The sequence below is a fragment of the Capricornis sumatraensis genome, chromosome 10 (assembly GCF_032405125.1).
Source record: "Capricornis sumatraensis isolate serow.1 chromosome 10, serow.2, whole genome shotgun sequence".
NCBI lineage: Eukaryota > Metazoa > Chordata > Mammalia > Artiodactyla > Bovidae > Capricornis > Capricornis sumatraensis.
In genome coordinates, this window is record NC_091078.1 from 6,336,743 (window position 1) to 6,355,193 (window position 18,451).

The 18,451-nt window shown below is 39.1% G+C and overlaps 1 protein-coding gene across 2 annotated transcripts in view; it reads right to left on the reverse strand.

Annotated features, from left to right (window-relative positions):
• Positions 1-18,451, reverse strand: part of CCSER2 (coiled-coil serine rich protein 2) — a 154,948-nt gene that overhangs the window by 90,010 nt on the left and 46,487 nt on the right. For both annotated transcript variants that reach the window (XM_068981726.1, XM_068981727.1), the window contains exon 4: positions 5,632-5,722. In XM_068981726.1, the coding sequence (XP_068837827.1) occupies positions 5,632-5,722 (91 nt within the window). The remainder of the gene's footprint in view (positions 1-5,631; positions 5,723-18,451) is intronic.

The following is an 18,451-nucleotide window of genomic DNA, read 5'->3' on the forward strand; positions in this document are numbered from 1 at the left end:
ATCCCAAACTGTACTCATATTTGCACAAAAGCTTCAAAAACCAGAAGCTCAAGGGAACTAAAACCCACAGTCAAAATATATTAGAAGACTCCTTAAACTTTGTACTAATCCTTATAACATTCCTATCCTCCCAACAGAAAACCTGAGAGGCAGTGGGTACAGTCATTCAGGACTTCAGAGCTATAAAGAGGAAAGTCGTCCCCTCCTTTCCAGTAACACCAAATCTAAACGCTGTTTTATCTCTGATGCCTCTTAAGGCTACCTATTGACATCCAGGTTCTGTTTCCTTTAGTGTTCAATTAGCTCAAAATAGTCAATACTTGTTTGCCTTCTCCTCGGGAAATCTGTAATATGAGAGATGTTATACCTCAGGATTTCCCTCCACTTTTTCATAGGTCCCCAAACAAAATCTACGAAAGACTTCCCTGGTGGCTCAGGCGGTCAAAGAGCCTGCCTGCAATGTGGGAGACCTGGGTTCGATCCCTGGGCTGGGAAGATCCCTTGGAAAAGGGAATGGCAACCCACTCCAGTACTCTTGCCTGGAAAATCCCATGGACGGAGGAGCCTACAGTGCATGGGATTGCAAATAGTTGGACACGACTGAGCAACTTCACAAACAAAACCTCAAAAACTTTTAACTTCCTTCTGATTCTACTTTATAGGGATACCTTTTTGCTGTGCTCTAAAGATGAGGCAATGGAATGCAAAAGTAGGAAGTCAAGAAACACCTGGAGTAACAGGCAAATTTGGCCTTGGAGTACAAAATGAAGCAGGGCAAAGACTAACAGTTTTCCTAAGAGAACACACTGGTCATAGCAAACAGCACAAAAGAAGACTCTACACATGGACATCACCAGATGGTCAACACTGAAATCAGACTGATTATATTCTTTGTAGCCAAAGGTGGATAAGTTCTATACAGTGAGCAAAAACAAGACCAGGACCAACAAGACTGTGGCTCAGATCATGAACTCCTTATTGACAAATTCAGACTTAAATTGAAGAAAGCAAGGAAAACCATTAGATCATTCAGGTATGACCTAAATCAAATCCTTTACGATTATACAGTGAAAGTGAGAAATAGATTTAAGGGACTAGATCTGATAGACAGAGTGTCTGATGAACTATGGACGGAGGTTCATGACATTGTACGGGAGACAGGGATCAAGAACACCGCCAAGAAAAAGAAATGCAAAAAGGCAAAATGGCTACCTGAGGAGGCCTTATAAATAGCTGTGAATAGAAGAGAAGTGAAAAGAAAGGAGAAAAGGAAAGATATACCCATTTGAATGCAGAGTTCCAAAGAGTAGCAAGGAGAGATAAAGTCTTCCTCAGGGATCAGTGCAAAGAAATAGAGGAAAACAATAGAATGGGAAAGACTAGAGATCTCTTCAAGAAAATCAGACATACCAAGGGAACATTTCATGTAAAGATGGTCTCAATAAAGGACAGAAATGGTATGGACCTAACAGAAGCAGAAGATATTAAGAAGAGGTGGCAAGAATACACAGAAGAACTGTACAAAAAAGATCTTCATGACCCAGATAATCACAACGGTATGATCACTCACCTAGAGCCAGACATCCTGGAATGTGAAGTCAAGTGGGCCTTAGGAAGCATCACTATGAACAAAGCTAGTGGAGGTGACGGAATTCCAGTTGAGCTATTTCAAATCCTAAAAGATGATGCTGTGAAAGTGCTGCACTCAATATGCCAGCATCTTTGGAAAACTCAGCAGTGGCCACAGGACTGGAAAAGGTCAGTTTTCAATCCCAAGAAAGGCTAGGCCAAAGAATTCTCAAACTACTGCACAACTGCACTCATCTCACATGCTAGCAGAGTAACGCTCAAAATTCTCCAAGCCAGGCTTCAACAATACATGAACCATGAACTTCCAGATATTCAAGCTGGTTTTAGAAAAGGCAGAGGAACCAGAAATCAAATTGCCAACATCCGCTGGATCATGGAAAAAGCAAGAGAGTTCCAGAAAAACATCTATTTCTGCTTTATTGACTACACCAAAGCTTTTGACTGTGTGGATCACAATAAACTGTGGAAAATTCTTAAAAGAGATGGGAATACCAGACCACCTGAACTGCCTCTTGAGAAATCTGTATGCAGGTCAGGAAGCAACAGTTCAAACTGGACATGGAACAACAGACTGGTTCCAAATAGGAAAAGGAGTACGTCAAGGCCGTATATTGTCACCCTGCTTATTTAACTTATATGCAGAGTACATCATGAGAAACGCTGGGCTGGATGAAGCACAAGCTGGAATCAAGATTGCTGGGAGAAATATCAATAACCTCAGATGTGCAGATGACACCACCCTTACAGCAGAAAGTGAAGAGGAACTAAACAGCCTCTTGATGAAAGTGAAAGAGAAGAGTGAAAAGGCTGGCTTAAAACTCAACATTCAGAAAACTATGATCATCCAGTCCCAACACTTCATGGGAAATAGATGGGGAAACAGTGGCAGACTTTATTTTGGGGGGGCTCCAAAATCACTGCAGATGGTGAGTGCAACCATGAAATTAAAAGACACTTGCTCCTTGGAAGGAAAGTTATGACCAACCTGCTGCTGCTGCTGCTGCTAAGTCGCTTCAGTTGTGTCTGACTCTGTGCGACCCCATAGACTGCAGCCCACCAGGCTCCCCCTTCCCTGGGATTCTCCAGGCAAGAATACTGGAGTGGGTTGCCATTTCCTTCTCCAATGCAGAAAAGTCAAAAGTGAAAGTGAAGTCGCTCAGTCGTGTCCAACTCTTAGCGACCCCATGGACTGCAGACTACCAGGCTCCTCCGTCCATGGGATTTTCCAGGCAAGAGTACTGGAGTGGGGTACCATTGCCTTCTCCTACCTAGACAGCATATTAAAAAGCAGAGACATTACTTTGCCAACAAAGGCCCATCTAGTCAAGGCTATGGTTTTTCCAGTAGTCATGTATGGATGTGAGAGCTGGACTATAGAGAAAGCTGAGCACCAAAGAATTGATGCTTTTGATCTGTGGTGCTGGAGAAGACTCATGAAAGTCTCTTGGACTGCAAGGAGATCCAACCAGTCCATCCTAAAGGAGATCAGTCCTGAGTACTCATTGGAAGGACTGATGTTGAACCTGAAGCTCCCATACTTTGGCCACCTGATGCGAAGAACTGACTCATTTGAAAAGACCCTGATGCTGGGAAAGATTGAAGGTGGGAGGAAAAGGGACAACAGAGGATGAGGTGGTTGAATGGCATCACCAACTCAATGGACATGAGCCTAAGTAGTCTCCGGGAGTCGGTGATGGACAGGGAGGCCTGGCGTGCTGCAGACCCTGGGGTCACAAAGAGTTGGACATGACTGAGCAACTGAACTGAACTGAACTGAACTGAAAGATGAAGCAGGCTCTAAGACCAACACCATCTCTCAGCTTCCTGATTTAGCTCAGGCTTCCAGAGAGAAGTTGTCATAGCTCTGTCAAAGTAAAATCCATTATCAAGGATGTAATTTATTTCATGGCGGTAAATCCTTCATTGCTCACTCTGTGTGTGTGTGTGTGTCTGTGTGTGTGTGTGTCTGTCTGTGTCTGTGTCTGTGTCTGTGTGTGTGCCTAGTTGCTGAGTCATGTCGGAATCTTTGCGACCCCACGGACTGAAGCCCACCAAGCTCCTCTGTCCATGGGGATTCTCCAGACAAGAATACTGGAGTGGGTTGCCATGCCCTCCTCCAGGAGGTCTTCACAACCCAGGGATCAAATGTAGGTCTCCCGTAGTACAGGCATATTCTTTACCATCTGAACCACCAGGAAAGCTGAAGAATACTGGAGTGGTTAACTTATCCCTTCTCCAGGGGATCTTCCAACCCAGGAATCGAACTGGGGTCACCCACATTGCAAGAGGATTCTTTACTAGCTGAGCCACCCTCAATACCAGCCCTAAAATCTTCACATTAAATCTTCTAGATCACAAAGTCTCATTATCTTTTCTCCTATAATTGTTAATGGTTTATGCTTTTCCTCTGTATTCTATAATATTTTTTCTACTTGATCTTCCAGGGCACTAATTTAGATTTCAAAAGTGGCTATGCTTTCTGTCATCTATCATTCTATTGGGAAATCTTTTATAAGCTCTAGAAAGCACTGTGCTGCAGTGGAATCTAAATGCCCTTGTTATTACCTCTTTGGGCCACTCTAATTCCATTCTGCTGTTTTCCCTGTTCCTCTTCCTGGGTATTGGCTGTGACCTTTCTTTCTCAGTTCACTAGAACTCAGCACTGACTGCTGGAGTATCCCAAGTGACAGCAGAACCGTAAGAAGATGCAACAGTGTCTGTCCCTGAGGAAGAACAGATACTGTTCTCAGCTCCACACTGTCCTTCAGTAGACTGACATATCCAATGTCCTCCGCCAGAGAGATTCACGCAGTGAGCAGAGTACACTGCCCAGTCCCACAGGTGTTAGGCCTGGCCATGTAACCTGTTTAGCCAACAGAAAGTGGGTAGAAGTAACAGTGTACTGGTTCTAAATTATTAGTTTTAAGAGATATTATATGCATATTTTCTGCTCTCCCTGTTGCCCTTCTGCTTGCTATTTACCATGAGCATGTCCTGCTCCAAAGAGTCCTGGTTTCAAAATGAAGAAGCAATGAGTAGACCTAAACTCAGTCCCGCAGCCTGAATTGTCCCAGCTAATCCAGATTCAAGAAAACAAAAAACTAGTGTTTATTTTGAAAGCCACTGAGATTCTGAGAGTGATTATTATGCAGCATCCTGGAAGCAAGGGAGAAAAAATAAGCCTGACTAACATGACAAAAGCAAGGCGCAAGCAGGGTCCTAGAACCTCAGTGAAGCACTAGAACAACCAACCGGCCTCTCTGAAAAATACCCTTGTATTCTTCTAGCCTTGGGTATAAAAAGGCCTTTACTACCCTTTTTAGGTCACCCCTGCCCCGAGAAAGTCAAAGAAACCTGGCAAGTGCTGCCTGACAAGGAAGCCACGGCTCTCTGAGACTCTTCTTACCAGGAGGACCCATTTCAATCTTTGCCCCAGGGGCTGCCTAGGCTACTCTCTGGTTCTTAACCAGTCTTCAAGACAGAAAATCCTACCAATGCTACATCAGTGGAGGCAAGAGCATCCAGGCCCGTCTTTTACACGGATTATCTAAAGCCCCACTTCAGAAGTTACTGGGATCCAGAGACAGACTGAATTTGGGAGTAAAAAGAATAGAATGATTCATTCAGGTCACCATCTTGATTTTTTAAAAATATTTATTAACTAAATGGTCTTTACTACTGTTTCATAAGACAAAAGGTATCTCTCTTTCTCTAAATGTATTTCTCCTTAAAATACAAATGAGACAAAGGGAAGAAAAAGTGAGTTGGCACAAAGGGAATAAAAGGACAAATACCATCTACCAGTTACTTTATGATACAGGTACACAATTTTATTGGATCACATAGAGTATATACCAAAGACTTAGAAAGTCATGTCTTAAACATTTAAACAAATGTGCAAATGAACCTATTTAATGTCACTTAAGACTGATTCTCAGTCTGAAAAGGCTACTTCCACAGAGATTAGGAAGTCTGTGGATAATAAATACCAAACTGTGTATTATCAAATAGCTCTGGAGGTTCAATATTATCCACACTCACCATTTTCAAGAGGTGTATCCTCAGGCAGATCCACATCAAGCATAAGGTCATCATCCTCTAGGTCACATGATTCAAGATTATTCAGAATATCCTGAAAACAAAAGCAAAAAAAAAAATAATAATGCTACAACCTAGCTCAGTATAATCATTATTTCTGAACATTGATACATGAGAATTTGATTTCACTCAATGTTTGTGTGGTTAAGAAAAGATTTTAAAGATACAATCTTTAAAAGAAAAAACATAAATAAATAAATTCATCTGGTTTGTTTGGTTAAGCTATTTTAACATCCCTTCCCTAGTCTTCTTCCCACCAGTTGGTTTTTATTTGCATTTTAAAAACTTACACAGTGTTTATTACCTGTAGGATATTGTTCTAAGCACTTTACAGGTATTAATTAATTTTAGTCTTCACTTTGATTTTGTGACTAATATAATCTCCATATTATAGATGAGGAAACTCATGCACAGAAAATCACATTAACACTCATCAATAATAAATCATTATATATGATGTTTCAGAAATTTATCTACACACATGGAAAGACGTTCTGTAAAATGGTGGGGGGAAGCAATTACATCTGTACAATATGACTTCATCTTTAATGCTGAAAAACACATTTGAATGTCCAAATGGTGATATACCAAAGAATTGGTATTAATTTCTACTACATGAGACAACATGTGCTTATGCTCTTTGTATTCTTTTTGATTGTGACTTTTTACACTTTTTTTAAATTTCATAATAAGGACACACTGCTTTTATAATAAGCAAAACTTCACACTGAAAAAAGTCAACCTCTTACAGCAAGAGCAGGGAAGTTCAAAGCACGCATATCTAGCCTCCACATGGGAATCCTCAGTTCAGCCCATCCACCACAACCACCTGCCTCTTCCCTCCTCAATCCAATCTGGACTAGTTTGGGTACCTGCCCTAGTGTTCCCAGAAAGTTTCATTGTGTGAGTAAGTCTTTCCACATTCTCTTGCTACACGTATAGCACCATCTTTCCTCACACCAAAACAAACTTGGGCGGAGGGGAGTTGATCCCGCCTCCATGAGGCAACCACAAGACACACCTTCAAAAATTCAACACATATAAAAACCAATATACACAAGGCACAACCCTGGGTAAAAGACAATCCCTATCTTAGTTGAGTTTAGCTAAACTACTCCATGATATTGCTGCTGCAGCATCCATTTTTGCGTGGCCAAGCAGCCTGCAGCGGTCTTGGACTGAAAGTGGCCCCTTCCCCAAGCTCATCCCCAGATAATAGCCAGAGTCACAAGAAAATGTAAGTTCCTAACAGGGCTTCTCCAGCAGCCCTTCTGAGCAACGGTCTCCCCTGTCTTCCAGGTACTGCCCCTTACACAACCTTAGATGAGACCACCACAGAGATTATGAAAACCCTGCGCTTTCTGGTTTGAACTGACCAAGCCAGCCACAGCCCTGGAACCTTCGAAGCACTCCAGCCACGAACCCTGATGATAAAAGCGCGTACCCCAGGCTGCTGCCACTCTGTCTGCCCTTGCACGGCTTCTCAATGCATGCCATGTCCTTCCTCCAGGACCTGTGAGCAATAAACTTCTCTAGTTCAAGTTCCCATGTGATCTTTTCTTGAATTGGGGTTCACCAGCCAACACCTTGGGGCTCTAGTTAACAAATGTTGATTCAACAAAGTCACACAACCCTCCAAGGTTACCTGTCTTCCCTCAAACAGACAGTTCTTCATAGTATGGTAATGTCCAAGTGTCACGAGGGTTCATCAGATAGATATAAGTTTCAGCACATTAGAGTCGACGTAAAACAAATTCAAGTCGAGACAACCTAAGGAACAACAAATCTGGCCTCTAGAACATGGAAGAGGAGACTGCCTTCTGCAGTAACAGTACAATAAGGGCAAGGAAGCAAAACACATCATCACTCTAAATGTTGGCAAAAAAGTTTTTAAAAGATGAGAAGTAAGTATTACAGATTTTACAAGCTTACAGACAGAATCAAGTATATTACGTAGGTATTTATACAACCATTTAAACTGTAACCTTTGAAGGTGTAAAAAACATTCTTAGTTTTCAGGCTGTGAAAAATCAGGTGATTGGTCAAATCTGGCATACAGGGTGGTCTGCTGACCTGTTTTATTCTAATAACTTCAAGTAGAGCATTAAAACTAGTAACAGACTGGATGTTTGTGTGAACATTCCCCAAAATTCATATGCTGAAGTTCTAAACCCCAATATGAGGATATTTGGAAATAGGGCCTTTGGGAGATAATTATTAATAGGTTTAGACAAAGTCAGGATGGTCGAGACCCGCTAACGGCTTAGTGTCCTTCAGTTCAATCGCTCAGTCGTGTCCAAGGCTTTGCAACCCCATGGAGTGCAGCACTCCAGGATTCCCTGTCCATCACCAACTCCCGGAGCTTTCTGAAACTAACATCCACTGCATCAGTGATGCCCTCCAACCATCTCATCCTCTGTCGTCCCATTCTCCTCCTGCCTTCAATCTTTCCCAGCATCAGGGTCTTTTCAGAAGGTGATTCTTCACATCAGGCGGTCAAAGTATTGGAGTTTCAGCGTCAGCATCAGTCCTTCCAATGAATATTCAGGACGGATTTCCTTCAGGATTGACTGATTGGATTTCTTTGCAGTCCAAGGGACTCTCAAGTGTCTTCTCCAACACCACACCACAGATCAAAAGCATCAATACTTTGGCACTCAGCTTTCTTTATAGTCCAACTCTCACATCCACACATGACTACTGGAAAAACCTTAGCCTTGACTAGATGGACCTTTGCTGGCAACACAATATGCCTTTTAATATGCTGTCTAGATTGGTCATAGCTTTTCTTCTAAGGAGGGAGCGTCTTTTAATTTCATGGCTGCAGTCACCATCTACAGTGATTTGGGGGCCCCAAAAAATAAAGTCAGCCACTGTTTCCATTGTTTCCCCATCTATTTGCCATGAAGTGATGGGACCAGATGCCACGATCTTAGTTTCCTGAATGTTGACTGTTAAGCCAACCTTTTCACTCTCCTCTTTCACTTTCATCAAGAGGCTCTTTTGTTCTTCTTCACTTTATGCCATAAGGGTGGTGTCATCTGTATATCTGAGGTTATTGATATTTCTCCCAGCAATTTTGATTTCAGCTTAGGCTTCATCCAGCCCCGCATTTTGCATGATATACTCTGCATATAAGTTAAATAAGCAGGGTGACAATATGCAGTCTTGACATACTGCTTTCCCAATTTGGAACCAGTCTGTTGTTCCATGTCTAGTTCTAACTGTTGCTTCTTGACCTGCATACAGATTTCTCAGGAGGCAGGTCAGGTTGTCTGGTATTTCCATCTCTGAAAGATTTTTCCAGTTCGTTGTGATCCACACAGTCAAAGGCTTTGGTGTAGTCAATAAAGTAAAAGATGTTTTCTGGAACTGTCTTGCTTTTTCAATGATCCAACGGATGTTGACAATTTTGCCTTTTCTATATCCAGCCTGAACATACAGAAAGTTCACACTTCACGTACTGCTGAAGGCTGGCTTGGAGAATTTTGAGCATTACTTTGCTAGCATGTGAGATGAGTGCAATTGCGTGGTAGTGTGAACATTCTTTGGCATTGCCTTTCTTTGGGACTGGAATGAAAACTGACCTTTTCCAGTCCTATGGCCACTGCTGAGTTTTGCAGATTTGCTGACACAGTGAGTATAGCACTTATAGGAAGTGAAAGAGACAGGAGCACACACTCTCTCTCCCCACCATGTGAGGATGCTGTTAAAAGGTGAAGAGGCCTTCACTAGGAACTGAATCTGCCAATACCTTCATCTAGAATTTCCAGGTTCCAAAACTGAACAAAATAACTGTCGATTGAGCCACTCAGTTTATGGTATTCTGTTATAGTAACTGGAATTAAGACAACTTTCAAACACAAAGTGTAAGGGGAAGAGCCAGAAGTACATCTACATCATAAACCACTATTTAAGCCATCTTAAGGAATTTGGACTGTATTTCAATGACAGGGTATGACTGCTGAGCTTTATTTTAAGAAGTGACAAATTGAGATCTACATTAAAGAAACATTATTCTGTTTGCAGCATAGACAATGGATTTAAATGGGGGGGAAACAGTTCAGCAGTTATTGCAGAATCCATGTAACATATGACACAGCCTGATGATAATCAATGTCAATGACAATGAAAGAATAAACAATTACAAGACATACAGAAGAGTCAGGATCTAAAGGACCAAAGTTCACTAAGAAGTAAAAAAAGAGCCATGAATGACTCCTTGGTTCCTAGATTTAGAAACAGATGGGTGATTTCCACTCACTGAAATAAAGTATTAGAAAAGGATAACCAGATCTGATAAGAGATAAAAAATTAATACACACTATCAGAACCTGACAATTTTGACATCCTGCTATATCTTCAAAAAGAGATGTCCACCAGACAGCTGAATATACAGGGGAGTGGAGTTGAGCAAAAAAATTTGAGGTGTGGGAGTCACTCACATAAATGACAACTGAAAGCTATCAAACAATGAGTCTGACAAGAGAAACAATGCTGACTGAGAAGACAGGATTCTAAGATCTGTCTTAGACAGGCTTTCCCATATTCATTTTTATAGAAGGTCTCTGCTTCTCCAATATCAGATTTTGAGAAGAGCTGTATCAGAGATATTGTTAGACCTTTCAGAAAGGATTCAAGCAAAGAGATAAGGGGAAAAAAATCTATTGTAATTTTTCTTCACTGGTTTGGGAATCTGTCATCTGTACATCCCAGGAAATGCATTACTACAGGAAGAAAGGAAGCCATATAAACATGGAGACTGCTTAACATGGGAAACAGTATCTGTCCCATGTTTGTGATGGCAGGCTCTTCCCCTTGCTGGCAAGCTTGCATTTGTTGGGAGCCAACATCCACATACACCTGGTTTAGTTGGGAGACCATCTAGCACAGCTATCAGCTGAGAGTACGATAATGAAAAGCTAAATTTGTACACTCTCTGGCTTCCAGAGGCTTCCCACAAGTCCCACTGGAATTAAAACCCTGACTAAACACATATTAGCAGAAGCGTACAAAACTTCCTTGGTCTCTGAGAATGCTTTTTCATTCAAGAAGAATGAACTAAGAGATGGTGGGCCAGGGCTTCCTTCTATGAATTTCTCCTTCACTAATAAATTGGAGAAAGCCTAAATGATTCTGACAAACGAAGGACACCATCACCAGTTTCTATTAATCACCATGCAGTAAAATTAATTTTTTCTTTTGTTATAAAGTTTATGAATTTTAAAACACATATAAGTTTGTGTAAACATCAATGTAATCAAGACACACAATCTCTTCACCAAAGATACTTCCTTGTACTATCCAGCTATAATTACACCCTCTTCCTGGGTCAGGGTTTTTCTTTTTTTTTTTCAATTTGACTGTAAGGTCTTTTAATTCACTTTCCTTTTAATTCTTTTTTTCTTTCTCTGCCTCCTTATCTTCTTTTTTCCCTTAATCCCTTTCTCTTACTCTCCCTCTCCCCTCTTTTTTTCTTTCTTATTATTTGCCATTTGGAATTCAAGGAAATCTCTGCATAAAACACTCAATAAACATAAACTAAAGTAACACATACTTCATAGACCACACATGACGAGAAGAGAAGAAATTCACTCTCTTCTCTATTTTAGAAAAGTCACTAAAATAAACACTATACTATAGCCTACAAAAATGTAACAAAAACAAACCCTAAGGAAGACGAAGGATATGATTTCCAGTGTTGCTAAATTAAAATATTTAAAATGATTAGCTTTCAACAAAAACCTTTTTAGAGACATGCAAAGAAAGCAGTATCTATCACAGAAAGGAAAAAGAAAAAACTAACAAAAATGATCCCTGAGGAAGCGCAAGCACTGAACTTAATAGACAAAGGCTTTAAATCAACCATCTTAAATATGCTCAAATCTCAGTACGGGATATCAGTGAAAATATAGAGCATAAGGTAATGAAAAATAGAAATTCTGGAGATGAAAGTATAACAATTTAAGTGAAAAACTCCTAAATACTGGAAATAATTATACAAACACAAAAGGAGAAACTGACAGTAATACAGTAACAGTAGAGGACCTTAAAACCCCATGTGCATCAACAGATCATCCAGATAGAAAATTAGGAAGGAAACACTGGCTTTAAAGAATGCATTAGTCTCTGAATGTAATAATTATCTACAGGACATGCCATTCAAAAGAGCAAGATACACACCCCTTTCCAGTGCACATGAAACATCCTCCAGGTCAGATCATACCACAGGCCACAACACTAGTATCGATGAATTTAAGAAAACTGAAATCACATAAAGTATTTTTTCCATCATAACATTATGACACTAGAAATCAACTATAAGAAAGAAAAAAAAAACACAACATATGGAAGTGAAAGAATATGCTACTGAACAAACACTGGGTCACAGAAGATATCAAAGGAAAAAAAAAAAAACCTGGAGACAAATAAAAATGGAAACACAATGATCCCATATCTATGAGATGCAGTAAAAGCACTCTAGAGGAAGTTTATAGCAACACAAGAAAGAATCCTCAACAGAACACTAGCAAACCAAATTCAACAACACAGTAAAAGAATCACACACGTTGATCAAGTGGGATTTATCCCAAAGATGCAAAGATGGCTTAATATATGCACATCAATCAATGTGATATAATACGTTAACAAACTGATTAATAAAACCATATGGTCATCTCAATAGACGCAGAAAAAGCTTTTAACCAAATTCAACATCCATTTACAATTAAAAACTCTCCAGAAAGTGGGTATAGAGAGAACATACCTCAACATAATAAAAACTATATATGATAAGCCTAAAGCTTATATCATACTCAGTAGTGAAAACTTGAAAGCATTTTCTCTAAGATCAGGAACAAGACAAAGATGCCCACACTTGCCACTTTTATTTAACATAGTATTAAAAGTCCAAGACACAGCAATCAGACAAGGAAAAGAAATAATAAATGGAAATCAAATTGGAAAGTAAAAAGTAAAACTGTCACTGTTTATAGATGACATGATACTATATACAGAAAATTCTAAGGACACCACCAAAAAACTGAGAATAAATTAATTCACTGAAGTGTCAGGATATAAAATTAACATACAGAAATCTGTTGCATTTCTGTACACTAATAGCAAACTATCAAAAAGAGAAATCAAGAAAACAATCCCATTTACAATTGCATCAAAAAGAATAAAATATATAGGAATATGACTTTTACTCTGAAAAACTATAAGACAGTGAAGAAACTGAAGATGACACAGACAGATGGAGAGATATGTGTTCATAGAGTGGAAGAATTAACATTGTTAACATAACCATACTACCCAAGGCAATCTACAGATTGAATGTAATCACTATCAAAATATTAACACCATTTTTCACAGAACTAGAACAAATAATTATAAAATGTGTGTGGTAGCACGAAAGAACCTGAATCTTCATGACTCTGCATTGGGCAATAAATTCTTAGGTACAATATCAAAGTGGAAGCAATAAAAGAAAAAATAAATTGGATTCATCAAAATTACAAACTTTTGTGAAAGAAAAAAAAACTTCTGTGCATCAAAGGACATTATCAATAAAGTGAAAAGACAACCTATAAGATGAAAGAAGATACTTGCAAATCATATCAAACAAGAGTCTAGTATCCAGGATATATAAAACCACAAATAACTCTGTTTTTTTTTTCCATTTTTTTTAAATAATTTTAAAATCTTTAATTCTTACATGTGTTCCCAAACATGAACCCCCCTCCCACATCCCTCCCCATAACATCTCAGTGGGTCATCCCCATGCACCACCCCCAAGCATGCTTTTTAAATGAGCAAAAGGCTTAAATAGACTTTAACTGAAAAGGATATACAAATATCCAATAAGCACACAAAAAGATGTTCAACATTATTATTTATTTAGGAAATGTAAATAAATCAAAACCACAATGGAATGCCACTTAATATCCAGTAGGTTGACTATAATTAAAAAAAAAAAAAAACAAGAACAAAAAACAGTAAGCAAGTGCCATCAAGTATGTAGAAAAACAAGAAGACTTACACTTTGCTGGTGGGAATGTAATGATTCAGTCATAGTTAAAAAAAACAAAACACACAGTTCAGCAGCTGCTCAGAAAGTTAAACACAGAATTACTACAGAGTCTAACAATCTCAATCAAAGATATATATATATATATACACCTTAAAAATTTGAAGCAGATACATGTACATACACGTTCACAGCAGTATTATTCACAACGAAATAGCAGAAACAGCCCATATGTACTATGTCCATCAATAGATGAATGGCATGTACATATGATGGAATATTATTCAACTTTAAAAAGGAATGGACTCTTAATACACGCTACAAAAATATAGAAGAACCTCAAAAACGTTCTGGTAAGTAAAAGATCTGGGCACAAAAGGTCGCATGTTGTATGATTCCATATATGAAATATCCAAAATAGATAAATTAATACAAAAAGCAGATTGATGGTTTTCAGAGGCTGGGAAGGGGTGAAAGGAGAGTAACTACTTAATAAATGAGTATAGAGTTTACTGAGGGCTGATGAAGTGTTTTGGAACTAAAGAGAGGTAGTGGTTACACAATATTGCAAACACACTAACTGCCACTGAAATGTTCACTTTCAGTTTAGTTCACTTGCTCAGTTGTGTCAACCTTTTGTGACCCCATGGACTGCAGCACACCAGGCCTCCCTGTCCATCACCGACTCCTGGAGCTTTCTCAAACTCAAGTCCATTGAGTCAGTGATGCCATCCAACTCTCTCATCCTCTGTCGTCCCCTTCTCCTCCTGCCTTCAATCTTTCCCAGCATCAGGGTCTTTTCCAGTGAGTCAGTTCTCCACATCAGGTGGCCAAAGTACTGAAGTTTCAGCTTCAGCATCAGTCCTTCCAATGAATATTCAGGACTGATTTTCTTTAAGATTGACTGGCTGGATCTCCTTGCAGTCCAAGGGACTCTCAAGAGTCTTCTCCAACACCATAGTTCAAAAGCATCAATTCTTCAGCGCTCAGCTTTCTTTATAGTCCAACTCTCACATCCATACGTGACTATTGGAAAAACCATAGCTTTGACTAGATGGACCTTTGTTGGCAAAGCAATGTCTTTGCTTTTTAATATGCTATCTAGGTTGGTCATAGCTTTTCTTCCAAGGAGCAAGCATCTTTTGATTTCATGGCTGCAGTCACCATCTGCAGTGATTTGGGAGCCCAAAAAACTAGTCTCTCACTGTTTTCCACTGTTGCCCAATCTATTTGCCATGAAGTGATGGGGCTGGATGCCATGATCTTAGTGTTCTGAATGCTGAGTTTTAAGCCAACTTTTTCACTCTCTTCTTTCCCTTTCATCAAGAGGCTCTTTAGTTCTTCTTCACTTTCTGCCATAGGGATGGTTTCATCTGCATATCTGAGGTTATTGATATTTCTCCCGGCAATCTTGATTCCAACTTATGCTTCAGCCAGCCCAGCATTTCTTATGATGTACTCTGCACAGAAGTTAAATAAGCAGGGTGACAATATGCAGTCTTGACGTACTCCCTTCCTGATTTGGAACCAGTCTGTTGTTCCATGTCCAGTTCTAACTGTTGCTTCTTGACCAGCATACAGATTTCTCAGGAGGCAGGTCAGATGGTCTGGTATTCCCATCTCTTGAAGAATTTTCCACAGTTTGTTGTGATCCACAGAGTCCAAGGCTTTGGTGTAGTCAATAAAGCAGAAATAGATGTTTTCTGGAACTCTCCTGCTTTTTTCAGTGATCCAATGGATGTTGGCAATTTGATCTCTGGTTCCTCTGCCTTTTCTAAATCCATTTCTAATGCAATTTCATTCAACATAAAATTAACCATTTATGTTGAAAGAAATTTCATTCAAGAATAAAAAAGAGCTTTTGAAAATTTAAAAATATTACTCAAATATCTAAGAAAATTGCTTGTACATTTAACCTTTAATACAGTATCACAATTCTATATATCTATCCCCAAAATACAAAAAGACAAGGCTATTTATTCAAGAACTAGTTGTAACAGCAAAAGCATAATGTATATGCTTAGAAGTTGAAGGGTGGTAAATATATTCATATTTGCTTACTTTTTCTAAAAATTAAATAATAAATTATTAATTTGAAATAAATTGTTGACCTTAAAATAATTAAATTATTCATAATTGTTAAGATTTATTGATTTAAAATAGAGTATTAACTAAAATTACCAATATAAAATTAAATAAGTAATTAATAAATTACTGATTTAAAATTAAATACTTATTTAATTTTTAACTTATTTTTAAAATAAATTTAATAAACAAATTACAATTAAATTATTTTATAAATAAATCTTTAGTTTTTAATTTAATTAAAAAATAAAATTTTGAAACTTTTAAACAAACATCTTTATTTTCATACTGTTTCCCCTATTTACCCTCTATAATATGCTATTCCTATGTAATATGAATGTTATTTGGGGGTTTATGCTCTTTTCAATATTCTACTATTGCAAATAATGCTTAAACGAATCCCTAAAAATCAAAAGTAAAATAATATACACAAGTCTAACTTGTGTATCAAGTTCATGGAATGAGAGAAACTATTTCAAATAGATAAAGATAAAAATCCTCAAGCTGTTTTTAAGAACTGTATTTTTAGTGGTGGAATTATTACTCTCAGTCCTTCATAGGACCATCAATTATGCATTCCTAACAGTAGCCTCTATTAAGATTTTATCAAACTTTTGGCTTCACAATACTACCCAGGGCATAATATCCTTTTCCATAAAACATTCAGTTAACAGGACCAATTACTTTACATAAAACCTGCTTAACTTTCACTTGGAACTTTCAGCTTAATCCATCAACCCAAGCATTACTAATTTTCTCTCAGTCTAAAAGGGGCCCCAGTTTAGGACTTGTTCATCAACATGTTTCGATACCAAAGTACATGGATACCTGTGTCAAGGAGTACAGAAAGGTCTCTTCGTCCCCAGAGGGTAAGAGCCAAGGGACTTTGTCCCTTTTGTCCATCTATCTTCATTTTGTCTAATCTACCAGATTACTGTCCCAGGTGATTCCAGGTCAGAGTCCTCGTTTTCATCTTTGTCAGCTTTTAAAATTCCTTCAAACTGAGATAAACAGAATGGTGTTGCTGAGGTCCCTTTGGCGTTGTAGAACCAGCATCGGCTCCTCTTGGGACACTCAATGTTCAACAGTGCTGCTTTAACATCTTTGTCTTAACCTCACCAGTGTCCCATATATTCACCCACTTCTCATAAATATCAACCCCTACTGGGACAAATCCCTTGGCTCTCCCCTTCTGTTTTCCTCCTTTTTCTTGTTAATGACTCTTTTTTTTTTTACCTTCAATATCAATAAGGGAAACTGAGACAGCAAAACTAATAAGGTTTTTCAGACAGCTGCTTGGTTTTACGACAGTACGGTTTCATGAGGTGCCCATGTAAAAGGAGTCCTCTTAATCACAAGAGTCGATATGACCTGACTATGGGGCATATTCAGTAGAAAAATAATACAACCATCATAAAGTCAATCCAGCATGGCTTGCTATAGGGGGCACAGCCCGTCATCTGTGATGTTCCACTTGGCATTTATGGAAAAAACATAGTCTCTCTTCTCAGGTACACAGATTACAGTAGGTTTTATCCAGTCCACCAGGCTACCCACTCCCCCAGGTAACCTACTATGAACAGCCATCTGTGATGGTTCTATAGTGAGTTGTGGGTCCTACCTATATCAACCCAATACTCTCTTCCACTCTGAAGCACTTAAAACCAAATATACTACTCCTAAATTAGTCACTCTCACAACCCATTTAATAAAAGTTCTTCAGGAAGTTGATGACACAGACCACAATATAAGACTACTCCCCGGCACTATAACCCCTGGTTTCAGTAGTTTTACGGTTTCATCCTCTCCCTAACTTTACTACCTTCCTGGTAACCAGTGTTCATAAGAGTACTGCCTTTTGTCCTAGAATAATCGTTCCCATTAGGGTTGGCTCTAAAGCTACTGGTAGTAGATCAGGCTGAAATCTAAGCTTGGTCCAGCATCACGATCAGCCCCAGCACTCTGTATTACTTTCATTCTAGCTATTACAAGTAACAATAGCCAACGTATAATATAAGTCAGTTTGTTTCTTATTATTCTGCATTTTCTTCTGTATCCAGTGAGTCACCTCACTGGGGGTTGTGGCTACCACCATTTCTAAATTCTATCTCAAAACTTTTGCCTTTAGTGATAGATCACAGCACAGCTGCAGTTTCATATGATCACTGACTACACAGCCATCCAAGAATCAAAATTTCTTCATTCCCAGTCCTTTAATCCTTTTGCTTCCCACATGTTTCAGTCAGATTAGATGTAGCATATTTCATTTTTTTCTGACACCAACTACAATGACTTTCGACATTAGCTATCCAGAGTTAGCACAAGACTAACATTTAATTCAGACACCATTGGCCAAAAAACCTCAGAGGTTCCCAGGCCCTGTACTTCCTACCTGACTACAACACTGGAGGTTCCCAATCCTCCCTCAAGACTTCCCTGGTGGCTCAGCGGTAAAGAATCTGCCTGTAAAAACGTGGGAGACGCTGGCTTGATCCCTGGGTCAGGAAGATCCCGAGGAGGAAATGGCAACCCATTCCAGCGTTCTTACCTGGGAAATCCCACGGACAGAGGAGACTGGCGAGCTACAGTCCATGGGGTCGCAAAAGAGTCGGGCATGACTTAGCAACTAAACGACAAACTACTCCATCA